Source organism: Scheffersomyces amazonensis (assembly GCF_036850825.1).
Source record: "Scheffersomyces amazonensis strain UFMG-HMD-26.3 chromosome Unknown RJT21scaffold_2, whole genome shotgun sequence".
Taxonomy (NCBI): Eukaryota; Fungi; Ascomycota; class Pichiomycetes; order Serinales; family Debaryomycetaceae; genus Scheffersomyces; species Scheffersomyces amazonensis.
In genome coordinates this window covers 2183866-2203429 of record NW_027042742.1, presented here as the reverse complement: position 1 = coordinate 2203429, position 19564 = coordinate 2183866, and the positions used below count along the sequence as shown (strand labels likewise).

Genomic DNA, 19564 nt, shown 5'->3' with positions numbered 1-19564 from the left:
GAAATTGAAATTGAAATTGAAATTGTTAGAGCATCTGAAGAATTGCACCCATTACCCATTACCCATTAAGCTCTAGCCGGGATCTTACGGCAATAGTACTTAAACTACTACTACTTGAACTAATATTGTTAGTAACTATCTAACTATCAAGTTAAGTAATCTCGGTAATCCACTACTTAATCTCTAACAACTCGTACTACTCACCCTCACTCTCACTGCATCCCACACTAATCCTCATTTTCTGTAATACACACCCTCCCTCTTTCACAGTACTCGGTACTCGGTGCTCAGTGCTCATTCCCTCCCTACGCGATACTCCATAAAATCCTCAGCCATCAAAAAAATTTGTACCTCGTTCACTACGGTTCATCAATAATTAATGATTCATAGTCTTTCGTTCCTATTCACTCATTAAGTGTTAATCTGACCATATACATTCACTCAAAATGGACGCTGCCATGGCCACCACTCAAAAGGCAAGGTTGAGACAACAACTCCTTAATGGAGAGCAAGATATTAATGCATTAAATCAATCTCAACCTCAAGCTCAAGCTCAAGCTCAATATTCAAATTATGATATAATGACTCCAGTAAATGCTCCAAATCAAAATGGGTCATATTCTTTCACAAGTAATTCAAGAAAGGCTTCATCTATAACTTCTTCAACTTCAACGATGAATAGATTCTTTCGTCGTAGTGGTAATAATCGTAATGAATTAGCCGGATTCGATGAGGATTTTGGTGCTGATATAGGTGAATTAACTTCGGGTTCAAATTTATCATTTGATGATTTATCTCATATCCGAAATAGAGGTCCTTATGGAGGTTTAAAGGGGGCTGCTTCTACATTAGATACCACTCCATTTATTCCGACTATTGGAGGAAATCCAGCATCAAGTACAAAACATATAAATAATTTAAGTTATAGAAAACAAATGAATCAACAAAAGAAATTAGCTTTAGTAAATGGTGCAAGAGCCATGTCCTTAGCTAGTGGACAAAATCCTATGAATCCTCCTCCTCAAAATTATCAACAACAACCTTATATGGATCCAAGAACAATGTCCTTAGGTGGACCTCGAACTATGTCACTTCAATCAAATCCTCTTCCTCCTCCAAATGGTCCTCGTGCTATGTCTTTAAATGCAAATCGAATGCTTGGTGGACCTCCACCTCCTCAACAACAATATTATCCTCAATATCCTCCAGGCAATGCACCTCGAGCAATGTCAATGAGACCCATGGGACCTCCTCAACAACAACCTTATCATCCATCTTATGGTCCTCCACCTCCTCAAGGTCCAGGAGCTCCTCGTACAATGTCATTAAATTCACAGCCTGGTTATGGAATGCCTCAGCAACAGTATTTACCTCCGCCTCCTAATAATGCTTATTATTATCAACAACAACAACAACAAGCACCTCGAACTATGTCGTTAAACGGTAATGGTATACCGTCTCATTCTCAGATTCAACCACCTCCACCACAACTACAACAGCTACCACCACAGCAACAATTTCCACCAGTTCAACAAGCACAGCCAGTTCAACCAATACAACAAGCTCAACAGGTACAACCTCCACCACCAGTTCATAATGTGTATGGACATAATTCTAATGATTCCTTAATGAATGTAGCTGAAGAAGATGAAGATACTATTGATGCACCAATTGAAGAATCCACTCGTATTGTTCAACAACCATCAGGCCGTAAACCTCCACCATCTCATGTAGAAGAAGATAGTACCTTTAAATCAGGATATGAAAGTTCATTACCATTAATTTCATCATCTCCTAGAAGTGGAGAAAGTAATTATAGTAATGAAGATAATGAAGATAATGAAGATGATGCCATATATAAATTTGAACCTGAAGATGAAGCTCAATCATTATCAAGAAAATCGACTTTAAAGAAATCTAATTCAATGAGATTAAGAAAGATTAATTTATTTAGTAATACGCCTCCTAATACTGATTCATCCAGTACTCCTACAGAAGAAAAGGATAAGAATAAAGCCTTTATATCACCATCATTTAATCTTACTAAAAAGATTAATGATGAAGATGAAGGAGTTCGAGAATCAATGGTTTATGATGAACAAGAAGATTGGAATAATAAGAATCAACAAAATCATCGAGAACAATTGAGTAAATTAGGTGCCAGTGCTATAGGAGATAATTATACTACAAAAGATGTATTTGTAACTGCCTCTGATTTATCCCCTGAAAAGGGTAAAAATGAAAAACAATTACCTAAATTACCTGATGAAGATAGTTCAAATTCTACTATTATTAATAATGATAATTTATCTCATGACCATCAACAAAATGATCAATTACATGATCAAGAAACTTCTATCCTTAAACAACGAGGATCTCCTTCATCATCTAGAAATAATTTATCAATGTCATCTCAGACTTCAACTCCATCATTAACTGAGAAATCATGGTTAAAATCGGTACCTCATAAATCATTAATTGCCAATACAGCATTTAGTAATTTTAGATCTCCATCGAGTGATTCGAGTTATAAATTTGATAATCCCGTTCCACCTGCTGTTGAACATCCTGTTGAAGAATTACGAGATCCTGTTATTGAAGAGCCAGAGAAAGAACCAGAACCAGAACCAGAAAAAGAATCAGAACCAGAAGAACCAGAACCAGAAGTAGAGCAGTCAGAACCAGAACCACAACCACAACCAATAACAGAACCAGCACAAGAAGCACAACCAGAACCAGAACCAGAACCAGAAGTACAGCCAGAACAAGAAGCAGAGATACAACACTCTGAACCAGAACCACAACCAGAACTTGAACCAAAACCAATGGCAGATGAAACAGATATACACGACTTACCTGAACCTCAAGTATCACCTCAACGTGACGAGTTCTCATTCAAGCCACAAGCATCTCTCAATGATCCAGCATATGTTGATAAGGCAGCACCTTATCCAGCTGACGAAAGATCAGAGAGACTTGAAAGACCTGAGAGATTAGAGAGATCTGCATACAGAACAGAACCACTTGAAACTCCTGCAAATAATAACCATTGGAATAATGTAACAGCTCCTGTTACCCCTCAGCAAATGCCTTATCAAGAATCGAACAATAGTAATGTTCCAAGTTCTACTACTGGTGCAGTTGGTGCTGCAGTTGGTGCTGCAGTTGGTGCAGTTGGTGCTGGTGCAGTTGGTGCTGGTGCTGCATTTGTAGCCCCTAACCTTTCTCATAATAAAATCAGAAACAATACTGATCAATTAATGACATCACCCATTAAAGAACCAATACATCAAAGTCCAATGAATTCAAGTATTGGTAGTTCTACCAGTAGATCTAATTCAAAAGATAAGAGATCATCTAGAACGTTTTCATTAAGTGGATCTAAGAATATCTTTAAGAGACTTTCGTTATCGAAGAAATCGGGTGATGATGAATTAAATAATTTGAATGGATCAGTTTCTGGATTATCTAAACGGAATTCAATTAATTCTACTAATGGAAATGGAAATGGAAATGGAACTCCAAGACAATCTTCAAGAAGAGTATCTTCAGCTTCATCAAATTATCAACCATCACCTCAACAAGCTCAACAAGCTCAAGTATCATCATCACGTCCTAAAGTTTCATTTACTAAAGAAGAATTAGGAATTATGAATTGTAATAATGAATTATTATATGAATTAGAATTAGTTACTACGGAATTAGCTTCATCAATTAAACGAGAATTAGCATTAGAAAATAAATTAAAGAATAATGGTTCATCACCAGTTCAAGAAGATTATTTACATTCAGAATTAATGAGTAAACTGAAATCAATAGTTGAACTTCAAGAAAAGTTAAATAAAGAACGTAGACTAAGATTTGTTAGTGAAGAGCATGCCCTTTTATTAGAGCATGGACAAAATCCAAGTCCATTAAAATTAAATTATGAAAAGACTGAATTGTATAAACAATTATTAATTAAAAATGATTTAGTTAATCAATTGGAAGATAAATTACAAGAAGAATATGCCAAGAATCAACAACAAGAACCTAATTTATTGGAGAAGTATAATGAATTATTGAATGAAAATACTGAATTACGATTTAAGGTTATACCTGAACTTGAAAAGAGTGTGCAACATTATCAACAAGAAGTTGCCAATGTACTGTTTAATAGTAATGGTAATGGAAATGGTAATGGTAATGGTGACAGTTATGGAAATGGTAATGGTAATGCAAATGGACGCTATATCAATCTAATTGATGATCAAAGTCAGACTGTAATAGACGAAGATTCACAAGATCAAATTGTTAACTTAAGAAATCAACGAGAAGAATTAAGAGACACTGTAACTAAAATGACAGTTAATCATACCTATGAATTAAAACTTTATCAAGATAAGATTCGAGCATTAGAATCTCAATTGAAAAATACAAAGTTTATTAATGATAAACTCAGTAATCGAAGTACTAGTTCTCAACCTCAATTATCTCCAACTCAATCTAAACTGCCACCGCCTAGTTCTAAATTCAGATTAACTTCTGAAAGTAGAGGTAAATTAGCAGGTTTCACTATAGTTACACCTACCAAGAAGTTTGTAGATTAGTTTAGTTTAGTTACATTTATATATATATATATATATTAAAAAAAAGTATTTACTTATGTATAGTTAAGAAATTATTAATGACTTTAGCCAATAATTGTCCTTGATTATTTAAATTGTTAGTATTATAAGTATACTTATCTAATTCATAATCAGTAATTATCCCGTTATTTCTATCAGAAATAAGTAAATCAAGAGCAAGAGGAGTTGTAAATTCAGGATGACCTTGAAAAGTTAATAATTTAAGTGGTCCATCAGCTGTTAATAAACCTTGAACAGTACATTTAGATGTTGAACCTAAAGTTATAAATCTAGTTGTTTGAGTTATAGGTACATTATGTACTATATCTTGATGAGATTCTACAATATTTATATGACCAATTTCTTTATTTAATGGTCCTACAAATGGTGAATTAGGTATATTATAAATATCAGAATTTATTTCTACTGTTGTTATACCTAATTCCCAACCAATATCACCATTTCTTCCAACTTTTGCACCTAAATTTTTGGCTAAAATTTGATGTCCAAAACAAATCCCTACAATAGGGAAATTACAAAGATTATTTAATACTTGTTGAATAAATGTATCAAGTAAATTAATCCATAATATATCATTTGCAAAACAATCAGCTCTTGATCCTGTTAATATAATTCCTTTAATATATCCAAACACGATTCCTGCACGTAAGCGATCATAAGTAGATTTTAATTCATTAATTATTTCTTGACTTGGATTAATATCACTTGTTGCTATATCATAACGTTGAGTTATATATGGTAAAGGATAATCATTAATTGCCGTTAATAAATCCTTTACATTATCTCCAAAATCTCCATACTTAGAACTGATTCCTTCAATAGGAGTATCACACACCAAGATGGCGATATGGTCAACGTTATGATCAATAGTCATGTAATATCTAATAAGTAATAAGTAGTAATGGATGTATTAATCAATTTATCTAAAGGAGGGGGTGGGGGTGGGGGTAAGTAAAGTGAGAGATTACTTAGTTACTTAGCAGTCAGAACATCCATACCGCCACATCCACCAAACGAAAATTACTTTTCATTGAAACGAGAAAAGAAAATTAATCACCACTGACTCAGTTCCCCACTACACAGTCAAACATTAGTGATAGATAGGCTCATTAAATAGATTAGAAAACAAGTCTTCTCCATACTTGTATTTCATAACTTTACTTATATCGAAACTTTCACATACTTACGTTGTACCGCTAGAAAGTACCGGACCCACAGTGTACTAATTTAACTAAAAAAATTACACAGTTAGGCATGTCCATCAATTCGGGTTCGAATCCCCATCTTGCATCACAATCAATAAATGATATTAATAACAGCATAAATAATCATCACAATAGCATAAACAATAATAATAGTAATAATAGTAATAATAATAATAATAACAATAATAATAATAATAATGATAATAATCCAAATCCCAATAATACTCAAACAATTTCTCGATTATCAGCAGGATTAAAGTCAGTAACCCTTAATGATCAACAACAGAATGAAGTCAATTTAAATTTATTACAACAACAATTACAGAATGAAGCTACTACCAGTCAACAACAATCAAGAATTACTAATTTCTTTCAAAATCAACCTTCTGAAGGTTATACATTATTCTCTCATCGATCAGCTCCAAATGGATTTAAAGTAGCAATAATATTATCAGAATTAAATTTACCATTTAATACAATCTTTTTAGATTTTAATAATGGAGAACAAAGAGCTCCTGAATTTGTTACAATAAATCCAAATGCTAGAGTTCCTGCATTAATTGATCATTATAATGATAATACTTCAATATGGGAATCAGGGGCAATTATTCTTTATTTAGTATCAAAATATCTTAAAGAAAATGGTGAATGTGCATTATGGACTGATAATTTAATTGAACAATCTCAAATTTCATCTTGGTTATTTTTTCAAACTTCCGGTCATGCTCCAATGATTGGTCAAGCTTTACATTTTAGATATTTCCATTCATGCCCTGTACCAAGTGCAGTTGAAAGATATACTGATGAAGTTAGAAGAGTTTATGGAGTTATTGAAATGGCATTAGCAGAAAGAAGAGAAGCTTTAATTATGGATTTAGATGTAGAAAATGCAGCAGCTTATAGTGCTGGTACAACTCCATTATCTCAATCAAGATATTTCGATTATCCGGTTTGGTTAGTAGGTGATAGAGCAACAGTAGCTGATTTATCATTTGTACCTTGGAATAATGTTGTGGATAGAATTGGAATTAATTTAAAAGTTGAATTCCCAGAAGTCTACAAATGGACAAAATATATGATGAGAAGACCAGCAGTAATTCGTGCCTTAAGAGGTGATTAATCTTCACTTTTAAACTTTTAGTGTATAGATTTATTAATGAATTATTCGAATGTTTATTAGGGCACGCACGCCCATCGTAAATTTTTTTTTTTGCAGTAGTGAAAAATTTCTAGCTTAGCTACACAGTAATCATTAACTATCCAACTATAGGCTAATGTCGTCATTTATACTAGGTGACAAATCATATGCTCAGGGGAAGAAATCCCTTAAGGCCCTTAAAAATCAATTTTCTAATCCTACTACAATATACTTACTGATAAATATAAAGATAACAATAGTTCGTACTAAGGACTATACACCTAGAATAATACCCATCACTCATAAACTTGATAAAGTTGAAAACAAATCAGTACTTCTAATCACCAAGGATCCTTCAACTCCCTATAGAGATGCTCTTACTGCCAAGGATTCACCAACAGAAGATGTTTTCAATCAAATCTTTACTTTAACTAAGCTTAAATCCATAGCGAGAGATCCTAAAAAAGTATACAAATTATTTAAAGAATATGATATTGTAGTAGCGGATAATCGAGTTCATAAATTCTTACCGACTATATTAGGTGGTCAATTCTATATAAAAAATAAAAAAGTTCCATATATGATTCAAATGGCTAAACCATCAGCAGAATCTCAAGCTCAATTAGTGAGAGGAAAGAAGTCAACTAAATTAAAGGATGATAGATGTGAACCTAAGTATGTTAAACAACAAATGAAGGCTATAGTTGGTAATACTAGTTATATACCAAGTTCTTCAGGGAATTGTCTTTTTATTCGGGTAGGATCTACTGAATGGCCTATTGAGCATATACTTCATAATATTAATGATGTCTTACAATATTTAATAGATACTAAATATGGTCCTGTAGGAGGAGTATTAAAGAGTATAGATAATTTAGGTAATATTCATATAAAGACTAGTGAAAGTATAAGTTTACCATTATATACCCCTACTGAAATCACTAATGATGATGAAGATGATGATAATAGTGATTATGACTTTTAATTATATACTATGTATAATAAATGTACTATATATGCGCAGTATAACTTAAAATTGTCTTTGACGTATTGGACCTTATAATTATATAGATGAAAAAGATAATTTCGCACTAAAAATATTAGCGTTTTGTAGGCGGACTAAAAATCCGTGATTGATTCAGGAACCATCGCAATTATCGCAATACAGCCTCAAGAGTAAAGTAATAGTTAAGAAATAAAAAATAGAAACAAATAGGAGAAGTATGGTTATTGAAACTTCAACTACTAGTGGTTCTAGTAGTGGTTTTATTGGTAGTTCAAGTTCTACTCATGATGAACCACCTCCATCCTATGCTTCGCACGTTTTTGAAGATCTTGGTCAAGCCCCAATTAAAATATTGAATGCACTTTTAGATGATGGAAATGACGATGATAATATAGAACATGTAGAACATTTCAAATATAAACAAGTTCTTGAAAGAAAATTAACGGTAACTTCTATTATAGGATTAGGATTTTCATTAATGGGAGTACCGTTTGGTTTATCGTCAACTTTATGGATATCATTAATGGATGGTGGGAATGTAACTATTCTTTATGGTTGGTTAGTTGTAGCATTTTTTTCATTATGTGTTGTATTAAGTTTAAGTGAAATCATTTCAAAATATCCAACAGCTGGTGGAGTTTATCATTTTAGTGCATTATTAAGTAATGAAAAATATTCTTTAATATCTTCATGGTTAACTGGTTGGTTCTTATTAATTGGAAATTGGACATATTCTGTATCAATTATGTTTGCTGGATCTCAATTTATTTTATCAATTTTTGGTTTAAGAGATGCAAATTATAAAGAAGATATATTTTTAGTTCTTGGAGTTTACTTAATTATATTATCATTATGTGGATTTATTAATTTTAGATTTTCAAAACATTTAGAAAAAATCAATAAAGGGTGTATTTATTGGACAATTTATACAGTTTTAGCTATGGATGTTTTATTAATTTTCTTTGCAAGAAAGACAAATTCTATTAAAGATATTTTAACAAGTTTTGATAATTCAAGATCAGGTTGGCCAGATCCATTAGCGTTTATGGTTGGTTTACAAGCTTCTTCATTTACTTTAACTGGTTATGGAATGTTATTCTCAATGACTGATGAAGTTAAAAATCCCGAAAGAAATATGGCTAAAGGTGCTATAAGTGCTATATTAATTTCAACAGTTACTGGACTTATTTTTATTATACCTCTTTTAACAATTTTACCAGAATTATCTTTATTATTAGATAAAACTCCAGAAATTATGCCTATTGATCTTGTATTTAAATTATCTACTGAATCATATATAGTATCATTCTTATTGGTTCTATTATTAACTGGAACTGTTATTTTCCAATCAATTGGTTCATTTACAACTGCTTCAAGAACTACTTATGCTTTTGCTCGTGATGGTGGTTTACCATTTAAAGATTATTGGGTAACAGTTGATTCTGTTGATGAATCAACTATTCCAAAAAATGCTTTATTTTTATCTATGTTTGTTTGTGGTTCACTTTCTTTATTATCTTTAATTTCACCTTCAGCTTTTAATGCTTTTATGGGAGCTTGTGTTATTTCATTAACTTTAGCTAATGGTATTCCAATTCTTTGTCTTATGTTAAATAAGAGAAGAAAAATTAGAGGAGCTGCATTTAAATTGAAAAGAGTTGGATGGATTTTAAATGGTCTTTCAGTATTCTGGGTCATTTTTCTGTCTGCCATATTATGTCTTCCTCCAGTTATAAAACATATGACTTGGAGTACAATGAATTATGCCTCAGCTGTAGTTGTATTATTTGTAGCATTTGCAATGGTTGGTTATCGGTTATGGGGGGTTGCAAGTTTTGAAGGCCCTCAAATTGATACAGATTACTTTGAACTTCATAATTTAGAAGCTGCAAATAATAAGGGACCTACAATTAATGGAGATGAATCATTTGCTGAGACATCTGGTGAACTCAATATAGTTGAAAATGATTCAACCACTGAGCCTTTAAATATTCAAGCACATGAATCAGAGTTTCAAATAGAAGAAGATGATGAAGAGGAAGAGGAAGTAGAGGAGGACGAAGAAGAAGAAGAGGAGGAGGACGGAGGAGAAGAAGAGGAATATGATGAAGGGAATTATGCCGCAACGGGTATGATTAATAACGATAATAATAATGATTCTCAGGATATATTTATAGAAACGGACGGTTATTCATCAAAGACAACTTCTGATTTGACTCTCCTTCGAGGATCACAAGAAACAGCTTCGAGTGTTGATGAAACAGAAGTCTTATTTGATGCTTCAAAAGAATATAACAATAATTAATGATTGCATATATATACTTTATAAATACTTAGAAGTAATTAACGATTTTTATAAACTATTCATTAGTAATTTTAACAGGAACTTGTACTTTATTCTGGGGATCATAGTACCCCAGAGGATCTTGAGCTGGTGAAAATGAATTACTCAGAGTATAGATAACATAGGAAGGAGGTTGAGTGATTGTATATTCAACTGTTGGTAATTCTTGTTTCCCTTTAACATAACCTCCAATTTTAGTATAAATTGGAAAAGATTTTATTGTTGTACGTGAAGGAGCTGTCCATCTATTTGTATTTGGAGTTTGAGGAGGAACTGTTTGCATTGGAGCATATTTCACCAGACCAGTTTGTAACAAGTTAGGTATACCATACGATGCAGTATTAATACTTTGAACAGTTGAACTATCGGCATTGAAAAACATTGTCAAGGGAGGAGGTGAAGCTTGAGAAAGTTCATCATAGTTAATATCTCCAATACTAAGAAAGAATCTATTAGTGTAATGAATAGTAAAAAATTCAGAACTCAGAGCCAATACTTGAATAAAATAAGATCCAGGATTTACCAGTGTTATATTAGCAATATATGAATAAGATTTATCATTATAATTAATATTTCCACTACTAGTTGCAACCGTTAAATTTACAACTGGATTAATATTATTCACTGTCCCATTACAAAGAACCAACGTATAATTTGATACTTGAGATAATAATGGTGTAGCATTTGATTCTAACCATTTTACATCAACTTCAAAAGTAGGATTATCTGATGAGTTACTAGTAAATACTTGCATAGCACCTGGTTCATAAAGGGCAACATCAGCCAAAGCGCACGATAAGAATAGCTGCAAAATTATCGTTATGATTCTTACCAAATTCATAGTTGTCAACATTATCTATAATATAAAAAGTAATTAATAAATCAATGACTATCAAATATACATTTAAAATTTATATATATTAAAAAGTTGTAAAGTTTTAATGGAAAGTAGGATTATGCAAGTTGCAACTTTATGCTGCTTATGATGGAAATTGTTCCTTTTTCTTTGATTACATAAGCTGCGTGTAATGTCCAGTGTGGAAAATTTTCGATCGAAAAAAAAATTATGAGTAAAAACCGAAAAGCAATTCATTGCCATTGATCTTTAAAATTTTAAGGTTAGTATAGCTACTATTATAGTTAAGAAGAAGAATAATAATTAATAATTAATAATGTCAGCTGATCATACCAGAGATCCATGTCCTATAGTTATTTTAAATGATTTTGGTGGTGCCTTTGCCATGGGTGCTATTGGTGGTACTGTATGGCATGGAATTAAAGGATTTAGAAATTCTCCATATGGTGAAAGATTTGTAGGAGCAAGTGCTGCTATAAGGACTAGAGCTCCAGTTGTTGGAGGTAATTTTGGTGTTTGGGGTGGTTTATTTTCTACTTTTGATTGTACTGTTAAAGCTGTTAGAAAGAGAGAAGATGCTTGGAATGCTGTTATTGCAGGATTTTTCACTGGTGGTGCTTTAGCTATTAGAGGAGGCTGGAAACATACTAGAAATTCTGCTATTACTTGTGCCTGTTTATTAGGTGTATTTGAAGGGGTTGGTATGATGATGCAAAGAGTATTTGCTCAACCAGCTGTTGCTCCTGTATACCCTGATGAACCACAAAGATTAGCTGCTTAGACTACTAAATTATTGCATTCTTCATTAAATAATTTAAACTATCCCAATCTACATACATAAAGGGGTTTTAGTTTAAATTCTTGTATATATCTTGCACATAATGATTAATTCATTTCAACTCTTCTTCTTACGATTAATTTTTGTTCCATAGATTTCTTAATGTACATTATAATTATTATTATTATTATGATTATTATTAATAAACTAATAAACTAATAAACCAATTAACTAGTTAATTTACTAATTTACTAATTTACTAATCAGTTAATTTTCCCTATCTTTATCACCAGAATTGTAGATGTAAAATAATTTTTTTGATGGTGAATTCCGGTCTCCGTAATTTGAGGTGCATCGGACCCGGATCTCGATTTGAGGAGAAGGTTACTTAACCCATTTAAATCAACACTGATTACGAATGGGTAATAAGTAATATTCAACGCATGAACTGTAATACAAATTTATTGCTATTGTATTGAGTAGATTGTAAAGATATACAATGGCATACAATTATAATTTTAATAGGCATAACTCAATTGGTGGTAGCTGGCATTTACCACCTCCGCAAGGATATAGTGGTACCACTTCTAATAATCATGACCAACAGAATCAAGATATATTTCAGAAGCAACAAGTACAACCACAACCTCCACAACAGCAACAACATCATATGCAAGGGTTTAGAAACCCTTGGTATACTCAAAATCAACAACTTTCACCAGGTGGAACTAATTCTTCAGCCATTTCAGAATCTCCTACTAAGGGTATTCCATTACTTCAACAACAACAATCTTCAAAAAGATTATCATTTGCTAATAATTTACCAACAACTTATGAATATGATGATCAACGTCAACAAGTAACTCCATTTATTCAACCTCCTACCAGAGCTGATAATCCATTTAATCAATATTATACTAATCAAGAAGTAACTCTTGGAGATAGAAGAATGTCAGCAGCTCCTGCAATTCATAATGGTTATTATAATTCATTTCTTCCTCAAAATGATAATTATCAAACTCAATATTTACAAAATTCACCTAGTATGAATAGAAGATCATCAGTTGGAGTTACACCTAATTATCAACATCAAAGTGGACCTTATGTAATTCCTAATAGAGTTAAAAGATCTCATCTGATAATTCAATATCAACAATATCAACAAGCTTTACAAAATCTGAGAATGAGTTTAAAAAGAAGACCACCACCAAAGGCTTTAAAAGTTTATAATAAATATGAATTAAGACCAAAAATTCATTCTAAACCAAAATATCGTCGATGTTCAGTAAATTCTATTCATATATCACCAGTAAATGCATTATCAGTTTATTTAACAGAATCTTATGGAATTTGTCAACCAAAGAAATTTCAATATTCAAAATCAAGTAATCCTAAGAGAGTATTAACTAAACCTCTGGAACCTAAATTTAATAATGGTTATGATAATGAAGATAGTGATTATATACTTTATGTTAATGATATATTAGGAACTGAAGAAGGTAGAAGATATATTGTTTTAGATCTTCTTGGATCAGGAACTTTTGGACAAGTTGTTAAATGTCAAAATTTATCAAATCAAAGTGTTTGTGCAGTTAAAGTTATTAAATCAAAACCAGCATATATGAATCAATCATTAACCGAAGTTAAATTATTAGAATTTTTAAGAACTAATAGTGATGGTAAAAATTTTATTCGATTATTAGATACATTTATGCATAAAGAACATTTATGTTTAGTATTTGAATTATTAGCATCAAATCTTTATGAATTAATTAAACAAAATCAATTTCAAGGATTAAATATGAAACTTGTTAAATTACTTACAAAACAATTATTAGAAGCTATGGCTCAATTAAAGGGATTTCAAATGATTCATTGTGATTTAAAACCTGAAAATATTCTACTATGTCAACCTGATAAACCTGATATAAAAGTTATAGATTTTGGTTCGGCATGTTTTACTCGTCAAACTATTTATACTTATATACAATCAAGATTTTATCGATCACCAGAAGTTATATTAGGTTTACCATATACTGAATCAATTGATATGTGGTCATTAGGATGTATTGTAGGAGAATTATTTTTAGGTTTGCCAATGTTTCCTGGTACATCAGAATATAATCAAATGTGGAAAATTGTTGATATGTTAGGTCCACCACCACGACATATGATTGAAGTTGGTAGAAATTCAATGAATTTTTTTAAGAAAGTTCCAAATATTGATTCTGAATCAAAAGTTAGTTATATTATAAAGACATTTGATGAATATCTTCATTTTTTAGAAACTTCTAAATCAAAAGATGATCATAATAAGAAAAAGGAACAACCAAATAAGAATTATTTTAAACAAAGATTATTAAAAGATATTATATTAAATTATAAATTACCATCGAAGAAAATGACTAATTCAATGATTGAAAAGGAATGTCAAGAAAGATTATTACTTATTGACTTTTTAACTAAAGTACTTAATTTAAATCCATTGGAACGATTAACACCTCAAGAAGCTCTTAAACATCCATTTGTTAATGATATACGAGCAGACTCTGCTGGATCAGCTGGACTGCCAGTACATATTAAAGATGGATCAAGATAATTCTAATTTCTACATAGTTAACAATAACTCTATAAATATAATAAAGTATAGTTAACTTATAGTTGTAAAACTTAGCCTATCCTAATTAGGAAGCGGGTCGTGCGTGGGCGCATTCGCTGAAAAAAAAAATGTATCGAAGTGAAAATCGTAATAGAAACCCACAAGTTATACTGTTTATGAATTAGTTCAAGGTAGTGTAGAATAATATATAGAGGGAGACACTATATTGTTCTTTTCATATTTTACTTATTTTCATTGCGAGTGTTGCATTTTAGTTAATTCAGCATTAATAATTCGCATTTCATAGCATTTAATCTATTTAATATATAATTAATTAATTAAAAAAAACTAAATAAAAGATGAATGTTAGTACAAGTACCTTAGGGGTAAGAAGAAGAAAAGCTAATAATCAAAATATAGATGATGAAGAAAATGCAGCTTTATTAAAACTTGGACCTGAATTTCAATTAACTCAAATAACTAATGCCGGAGAAGAAGAACAATTAATTGCATTAAATTTATCAGAATCAAGATTACTTATAAGAGCAGCTTTAAAGGAAAGAAAAAGAAGTAAAGGTGATAGAAAATATGATAATGATGATGATGATGAAAATGAAAAGGAAGATGAAATATCGAATATGGAATTAGCCGGACCTAATTCTAGTGAAATTATGAGGAAAACATTAAATTATTTAACTAATTTTGCTCGATTTAAAAATCAATCTTCGGCTGATACTGTTGAAAAATTATTAACTGATTTTAGTCTTCAAGCATCTGAACCTTTGCATCCATTTGAAATTGCTCAATTAGGTACTTTAGAATGTGAAGATGCAGAAGAAGCAAAATCTTTAATTCCTCTGCTTGTTAATAAAGTATCTGATGTACAATTACAATCATTACTCACAGAATTAAGAAAGTATCAAACCTTATCATGAACAACAAAGTAAAGTTTGTCGTAAAAAAAAAATGTAATATAGTATTAGAATCCAATTTCTTTATATAAATCCTAATATATTTTGTACTATAGTGTTACTAATATTGTTTAGTGTAGTAGTAGTTAAATGTCGCAATATCAAATATCGATGGCCATCTAAAATTTCACAACTTTCTCAATCTTAACCTGTAACTATACAAATATCACCACCAATTATGGATGAAGACGACTTATATGATGAGTTTGGGAATCTCATTGGAGGCTCTGACATTTCCGATGACGAGTCATCGCATTCCAATTTGTTTGATAGTGAAGATGAACTGGATTTAGAGCAATCACAATCACATCGAGAACCAGTACCAGTAGCACCACCAGTAGATTCTACTAGTTTAATCAAAAGACAAGACCAAACTTTAGATAATGTGACTCAGATAGTGGTTGAACCCTCTGATGAAACAGATGAAGTACCAGTAATTCAAAGATCTATTGAAAAGAAAATTCGATATGATTATACTTATAGTGAAAGTCCTCATGATGAAGATTTTAAAGCATTACCAGAAATTATATATTCACGAACATTTATGATAGATACTATGAAAAGATTACCTGAAAGAATACGAACTATTGCTATAATAGGGAATTTCCATTCAGGAAAGACAAGTTTACTTGATGCATTAGTTTTACAAACTCATTCTCCATCAATAACTATAAAGAAAACTCTTAAGAGTTTTAAACCATTAAGATTCTTAGATAATCATAAAATTGAAATAGATAGAGGAATTTCAATTAAAAGTAGTCCAATTACATTAATATTACCTGATTTAAAGGATAAATCATTTATATTTAATTTTATTGATTGTCCTGGTCATCCTAACTTTTTAGATGAATCTTTAGCATCATTTAATGCAATTGATGGAGTTTTAATTATATTAGATGTTGTTGAAGGTTTATCATCAAGAGATAAAGATTTAATAACTCATGTATTACAATATAATTTACCTATTACTTTAATGATAAATAAAATTGATAGACTTATATTAGAATTAAAATTACCACCTCAAGATGCTTATTATAAAATTCAACTTATTATTGATGAATTTAATGGGTTTATTAATAATAATCCCTTTATATCTACTTATACTCATACTCAAAATTTTAATCCAATTAATAATAATATAATCTTTGCTTCAGCAACTTATGAATTCACATTTACATTATTAAGTTTTGCAAAATTATATCTTGATAAAAATCCAAATTCTTTAGTTAATATTGAAGAATTTAGTCAAAGACTTTGGGGAGATTATTATTTTAATCCTAATATAAATACATTTACTACTGATTCTCAAAATGGTAAATTATCTCGAACATTTATTTCATTTATTCTTGAACCAATATATAAATTATTTACATATACTTTAGTATCTGGTTCAGGAGATAATAAACTTGCTCATGTATTATGGAATAATTTTGGGATAACTTTACCTAAAGATGTATACAAACAAGATGTACAAATACTTCTTAAAGATGTATTTAAGAGTATATTATCAGGTAATAAAGGTTTAACATCATCATTAATAAATTCAATACCTATACCTAATTTAATAAATTCTTCAACTTCAACTTCAATTTCACCATTTGAAGGTAGAATTATAAAATTAATAGAAACTTCTGATGCTAAACTGTTTTATACACTATTAAAAGTTAATTCTGGAACTATAAAAGTAGGAACTAGAATAAAAATTATTGGAGAAAATTTTCAAGAAGATGAAGAAGATTATTCAATTGAAGAAATTGAAGAAATATATTTACCAGGAGGTAGATATAGAGTTCCAATTCAAGAAGCATCTAAAGGATTTCTTGTACTTATTAAAGGTATTGATAATAATATAATTAAAGGAGGTAATTATGTCTATGAAGAAGATAGTAATATTGAATTAATTCCTAAATATAAATCATGGGGAAATAAATCAATATTTAAAGTAGCAATTGAACCTGCTTCACCATCTAATTTACCTAAATTATTAGAAGGATTAAGAAAATTAAATAAATCATATTTAGATTGTATTATAAATGTTGAAGAAAGTGGTGAACATATTATATTAAGTCCAGGAGAATTATATATGGATTGTATGTTACATGATTTAAGAAATTTCTTTACTGATAATTTAGAAATTAAAGTAAGTGATCCAATGACAAAATTTGGTGAAACATGTATAGAAATATCTTCAACAAAGATTACTACAAAAACTTCATCAGGTCATAATCAAATATCAATTATTGCTGAACCATTAAATGATTTAAAACTTAGTAAATCAATTGAAATGGATAAAATTAATCTTAGACAACCAATAAAGACTATATCAAAAATATTAAGAAATGATTTTGGATGGGATTCATTAGCGGCAAGATCATTATGGTATTTTGGACCAAATGATTTACAATCTCCAAGTATATTATTAGATGATAGTTTAGAAGAAGAAACTAATAAAGATTTATTAAATTCAGTTAAAGATTCAATTAGATTAGGATTTAAATGGGGTATAAGTGAAGGACCATTATGTGATGAACCTATAAGAAATGTTAAATTTAAAATACTTGATGCAGTAATTAATGGATCTGAAATTCAAAGAAGTAGTACTCAAATAATTCCTATGACAAGAAGAGCTTGTTATACGGGATTTTTAACAGCAACTCCTCGATTATTAGAACCTTATTATAAAGTTGATATTATTTGTGGAGAATTATCTATTAAAGTTGTTAATAAAATTTTAGATAATAGAAGAGGTTATTTAATTAATCAAGTAGCAATTGCTGCAACTAATTTATTTGAATTAGAAGGAGTTATCCCAGTAATTGAATCTATTGGATTTGAAACTGATTTAAGAATTCAAACTCAAGGTCAAGCAATGGGTTATCTTCTGTTTAAACAATGGGATATAGTTCCAGGAGATCCATTAGATTCTCAAGCATTTTTACCATCATTAAAACCAGTTCCTAATAAATCATTAGCTCGAGATTTTGTAATGAAAACTAGAAAGAGGAAAGGTTTATCAGGAGATCCAAGTTTACAAAAATTTATTGAACCTGAATTATATAGTAAATTAAAGGATAAGGGATTTATTAATTAAATTATGTTGTATATTACAATAAATATATACGTTAATCATTAGATAATCTTGGCCTCTTTAAAGGATTAGAATTCGAATTAGAATTTTTAGGTGAATTTTTAGATGAATTATTTAATTTATCTTCAAATATTTTATCAAATCCTTTCCCTTCATCAGCTAAACCATTAAGATATTTAAATTTACTTGCAAAATTAGTTATACTAGTAATTATTAAAGTAATTCTTTCTGGTATTTCGAGTGATTTCATAGAATTTGATCGTAATTTTGCAAATAATATAAGTAAATCTTGTAATCTTATTTCTTCAGCATTAATATCAGTTTCAGTAATTTTTAAATTATTAAATTCAGGTATATTAAGTACAAGTGATTGAGTATCATTAAATTGAGTAATTTCTTGTAAATCATCATTATTTCTTATATAAAATAAAAATTCTTTAATTGTATATAATAGTATTTGACTATCATCATATAATGATACAAATACTGAACAATCTAATTGACAATATGATTGATCTATAGGATATAATAAGAATTCTGTATCTTCAATTCTTAATATTACTGGTATACTTGATTTATCAATTAATGATAATGATGAATCTCCCAGTTCATCATTAGTTGTAGTATTATTTATTTGATTAATCCCCACTCCCATTCCCATCCCCATCCCCATCCCCATTCCCATTCCCATTCCAATTCCAAATTCTAATTCAGAATCAGCTGGAGTTTCAATTATTGGTAATGGTAATTGTTTTTTATCTTGAATATCCCCTTGACTATTTCTATCTAATTCAGGTTCTGGTTCTGATTCTGGTGCAGATTCTGGTGCAGATTCTGGTTCTCCACCTCCTGGTATACTTTCAATTTGATTCATAGTTGAATAGATAGATATATTCTCATCTTGTTCATCATCTTCTGATACATCAATTAAATCTTCTCCACGATAAGGTA

At 30.2% G+C, this 19564-nt stretch overlaps 11 protein-coding genes across 11 annotated transcripts; 8 read left to right on the top strand and 3 right to left on the bottom strand. All coding sequences in view use genetic code 12, as the record gives it.

Annotated features, from left to right (window-relative positions):
• Positions 1-4230: 4230 nt before the first annotated feature.
• Positions 4231-4640, top strand: RJT21DRAFT_119324 (uncharacterized protein; the record flags this gene model as incomplete). Its single annotated transcript, XM_064881362.1, has 1 exon — positions 4231-4640. A coding segment is annotated over exon 1 (244 nt), but the record flags the coding sequence as incomplete, so codon positions are not given.
• Positions 4639-5595, bottom strand: RJT21DRAFT_104259 (putative amidotransferase; the record flags this gene model as incomplete). The annotated part of the gene is made up of 1 exon (XM_064879786.1): positions 4639-5595. Exon 1 carries the CDS (start codon positions 5500-5502, stop codon positions 4639-4641), a length of 864 nt encoding a protein of 287 aa, XP_064739923.1. The 5' UTR covers positions 5503-5595.
• Positions 5530-6953, top strand: URE2 (Ure2p; the record flags this gene model as incomplete). Its single annotated transcript, XM_064882988.1, has 2 exons — positions 5530-5579; positions 5987-6953. 2 exons carry the CDS (start codon positions 5530-5532, stop codon positions 6951-6953), a joined length of 1017 nt encoding a protein of 338 aa, XP_064739922.1.
• A 154-nt stretch (positions 6954-7107) lies between these two features.
• Positions 7108-7956, top strand: RJT21DRAFT_2526 (uncharacterized protein; the record flags this gene model as incomplete). The annotated part of the gene is made up of 1 exon (XM_064883887.1): positions 7108-7956. The coding sequence occupies one exon, from the start codon at positions 7108-7110 to the stop codon at positions 7954-7956; it is 849 nt and encodes a 282-aa protein (XP_064739921.1).
• A 143-nt stretch (positions 7957-8099) lies between these two features.
• TPO5 (Tpo5p) lies at positions 8100-10310 on the top strand. Its single transcript, XM_064883891.1, has one exon. It carries the CDS (start codon positions 8195-8197, stop codon positions 10280-10282), a length of 2088 nt encoding a protein of 695 aa, XP_064739920.1. The 5' UTR covers positions 8100-8194; the 3' UTR covers positions 10283-10310.
• A 27-nt stretch (positions 10311-10337) lies between these two features.
• On the bottom strand, positions 10338-11162 carry RJT21DRAFT_113093 (uncharacterized protein; the record flags this gene model as incomplete). Its single annotated transcript, XM_064880133.1, has 1 exon — positions 10338-11162. The coding sequence occupies one exon, from the start codon at positions 11160-11162 to the stop codon at positions 10338-10340; it is 825 nt and encodes a 274-aa protein (XP_064739919.1).
• Positions 11163-11419: 257 nt separating this feature from the next.
• Positions 11420-12140, top strand: TIM17 (protein transporter). The gene has a single exon (XM_064881361.1). It carries the CDS (start codon positions 11494-11496, stop codon positions 11956-11958), a length of 465 nt encoding a protein of 154 aa, XP_064739918.1. The 5' UTR covers positions 11420-11493; the 3' UTR covers positions 11959-12140.
• Positions 12141-12369: 229 nt separating this feature from the next.
• YAK1 (serine/threonine protein kinase) lies at positions 12370-14692 on the top strand. Its single transcript, XM_064881360.1, has one exon. It carries the CDS (start codon positions 12455-12457, stop codon positions 14552-14554), a length of 2100 nt encoding a protein of 699 aa, XP_064739917.1. The 5' UTR covers positions 12370-12454; the 3' UTR covers positions 14555-14692.
• RPB4 (DNA-directed RNA polymerase II subunit) lies at positions 14662-15596 on the top strand. The gene has a single exon (XM_064883890.1). The coding sequence runs from the start codon at positions 14914-14916 to the stop codon at positions 15487-15489; it is 576 nt and encodes a 191-aa protein (XP_064739916.1). The 5' UTR covers positions 14662-14913; the 3' UTR covers positions 15490-15596.
• SNU114 (U5 snRNP GTPase) lies at positions 15597-18632 on the top strand. Its single transcript, XM_064883888.1, has one exon. It carries the CDS (start codon positions 15704-15706, stop codon positions 18614-18616), a length of 2913 nt encoding a protein of 970 aa, XP_064739915.1. The 5' UTR covers positions 15597-15703; the 3' UTR covers positions 18617-18632.
• Positions 18621-19368, bottom strand: RJT21DRAFT_119317 (uncharacterized protein). Its single transcript, XM_064881359.1, has one exon. It carries the CDS (start codon positions 19302-19304, stop codon positions 18648-18650), a length of 657 nt encoding a protein of 218 aa, XP_064739914.1. The 5' UTR covers positions 19305-19368; the 3' UTR covers positions 18621-18647.
• Between the last annotated feature and the right edge of the window lie 196 nt (positions 19369-19564).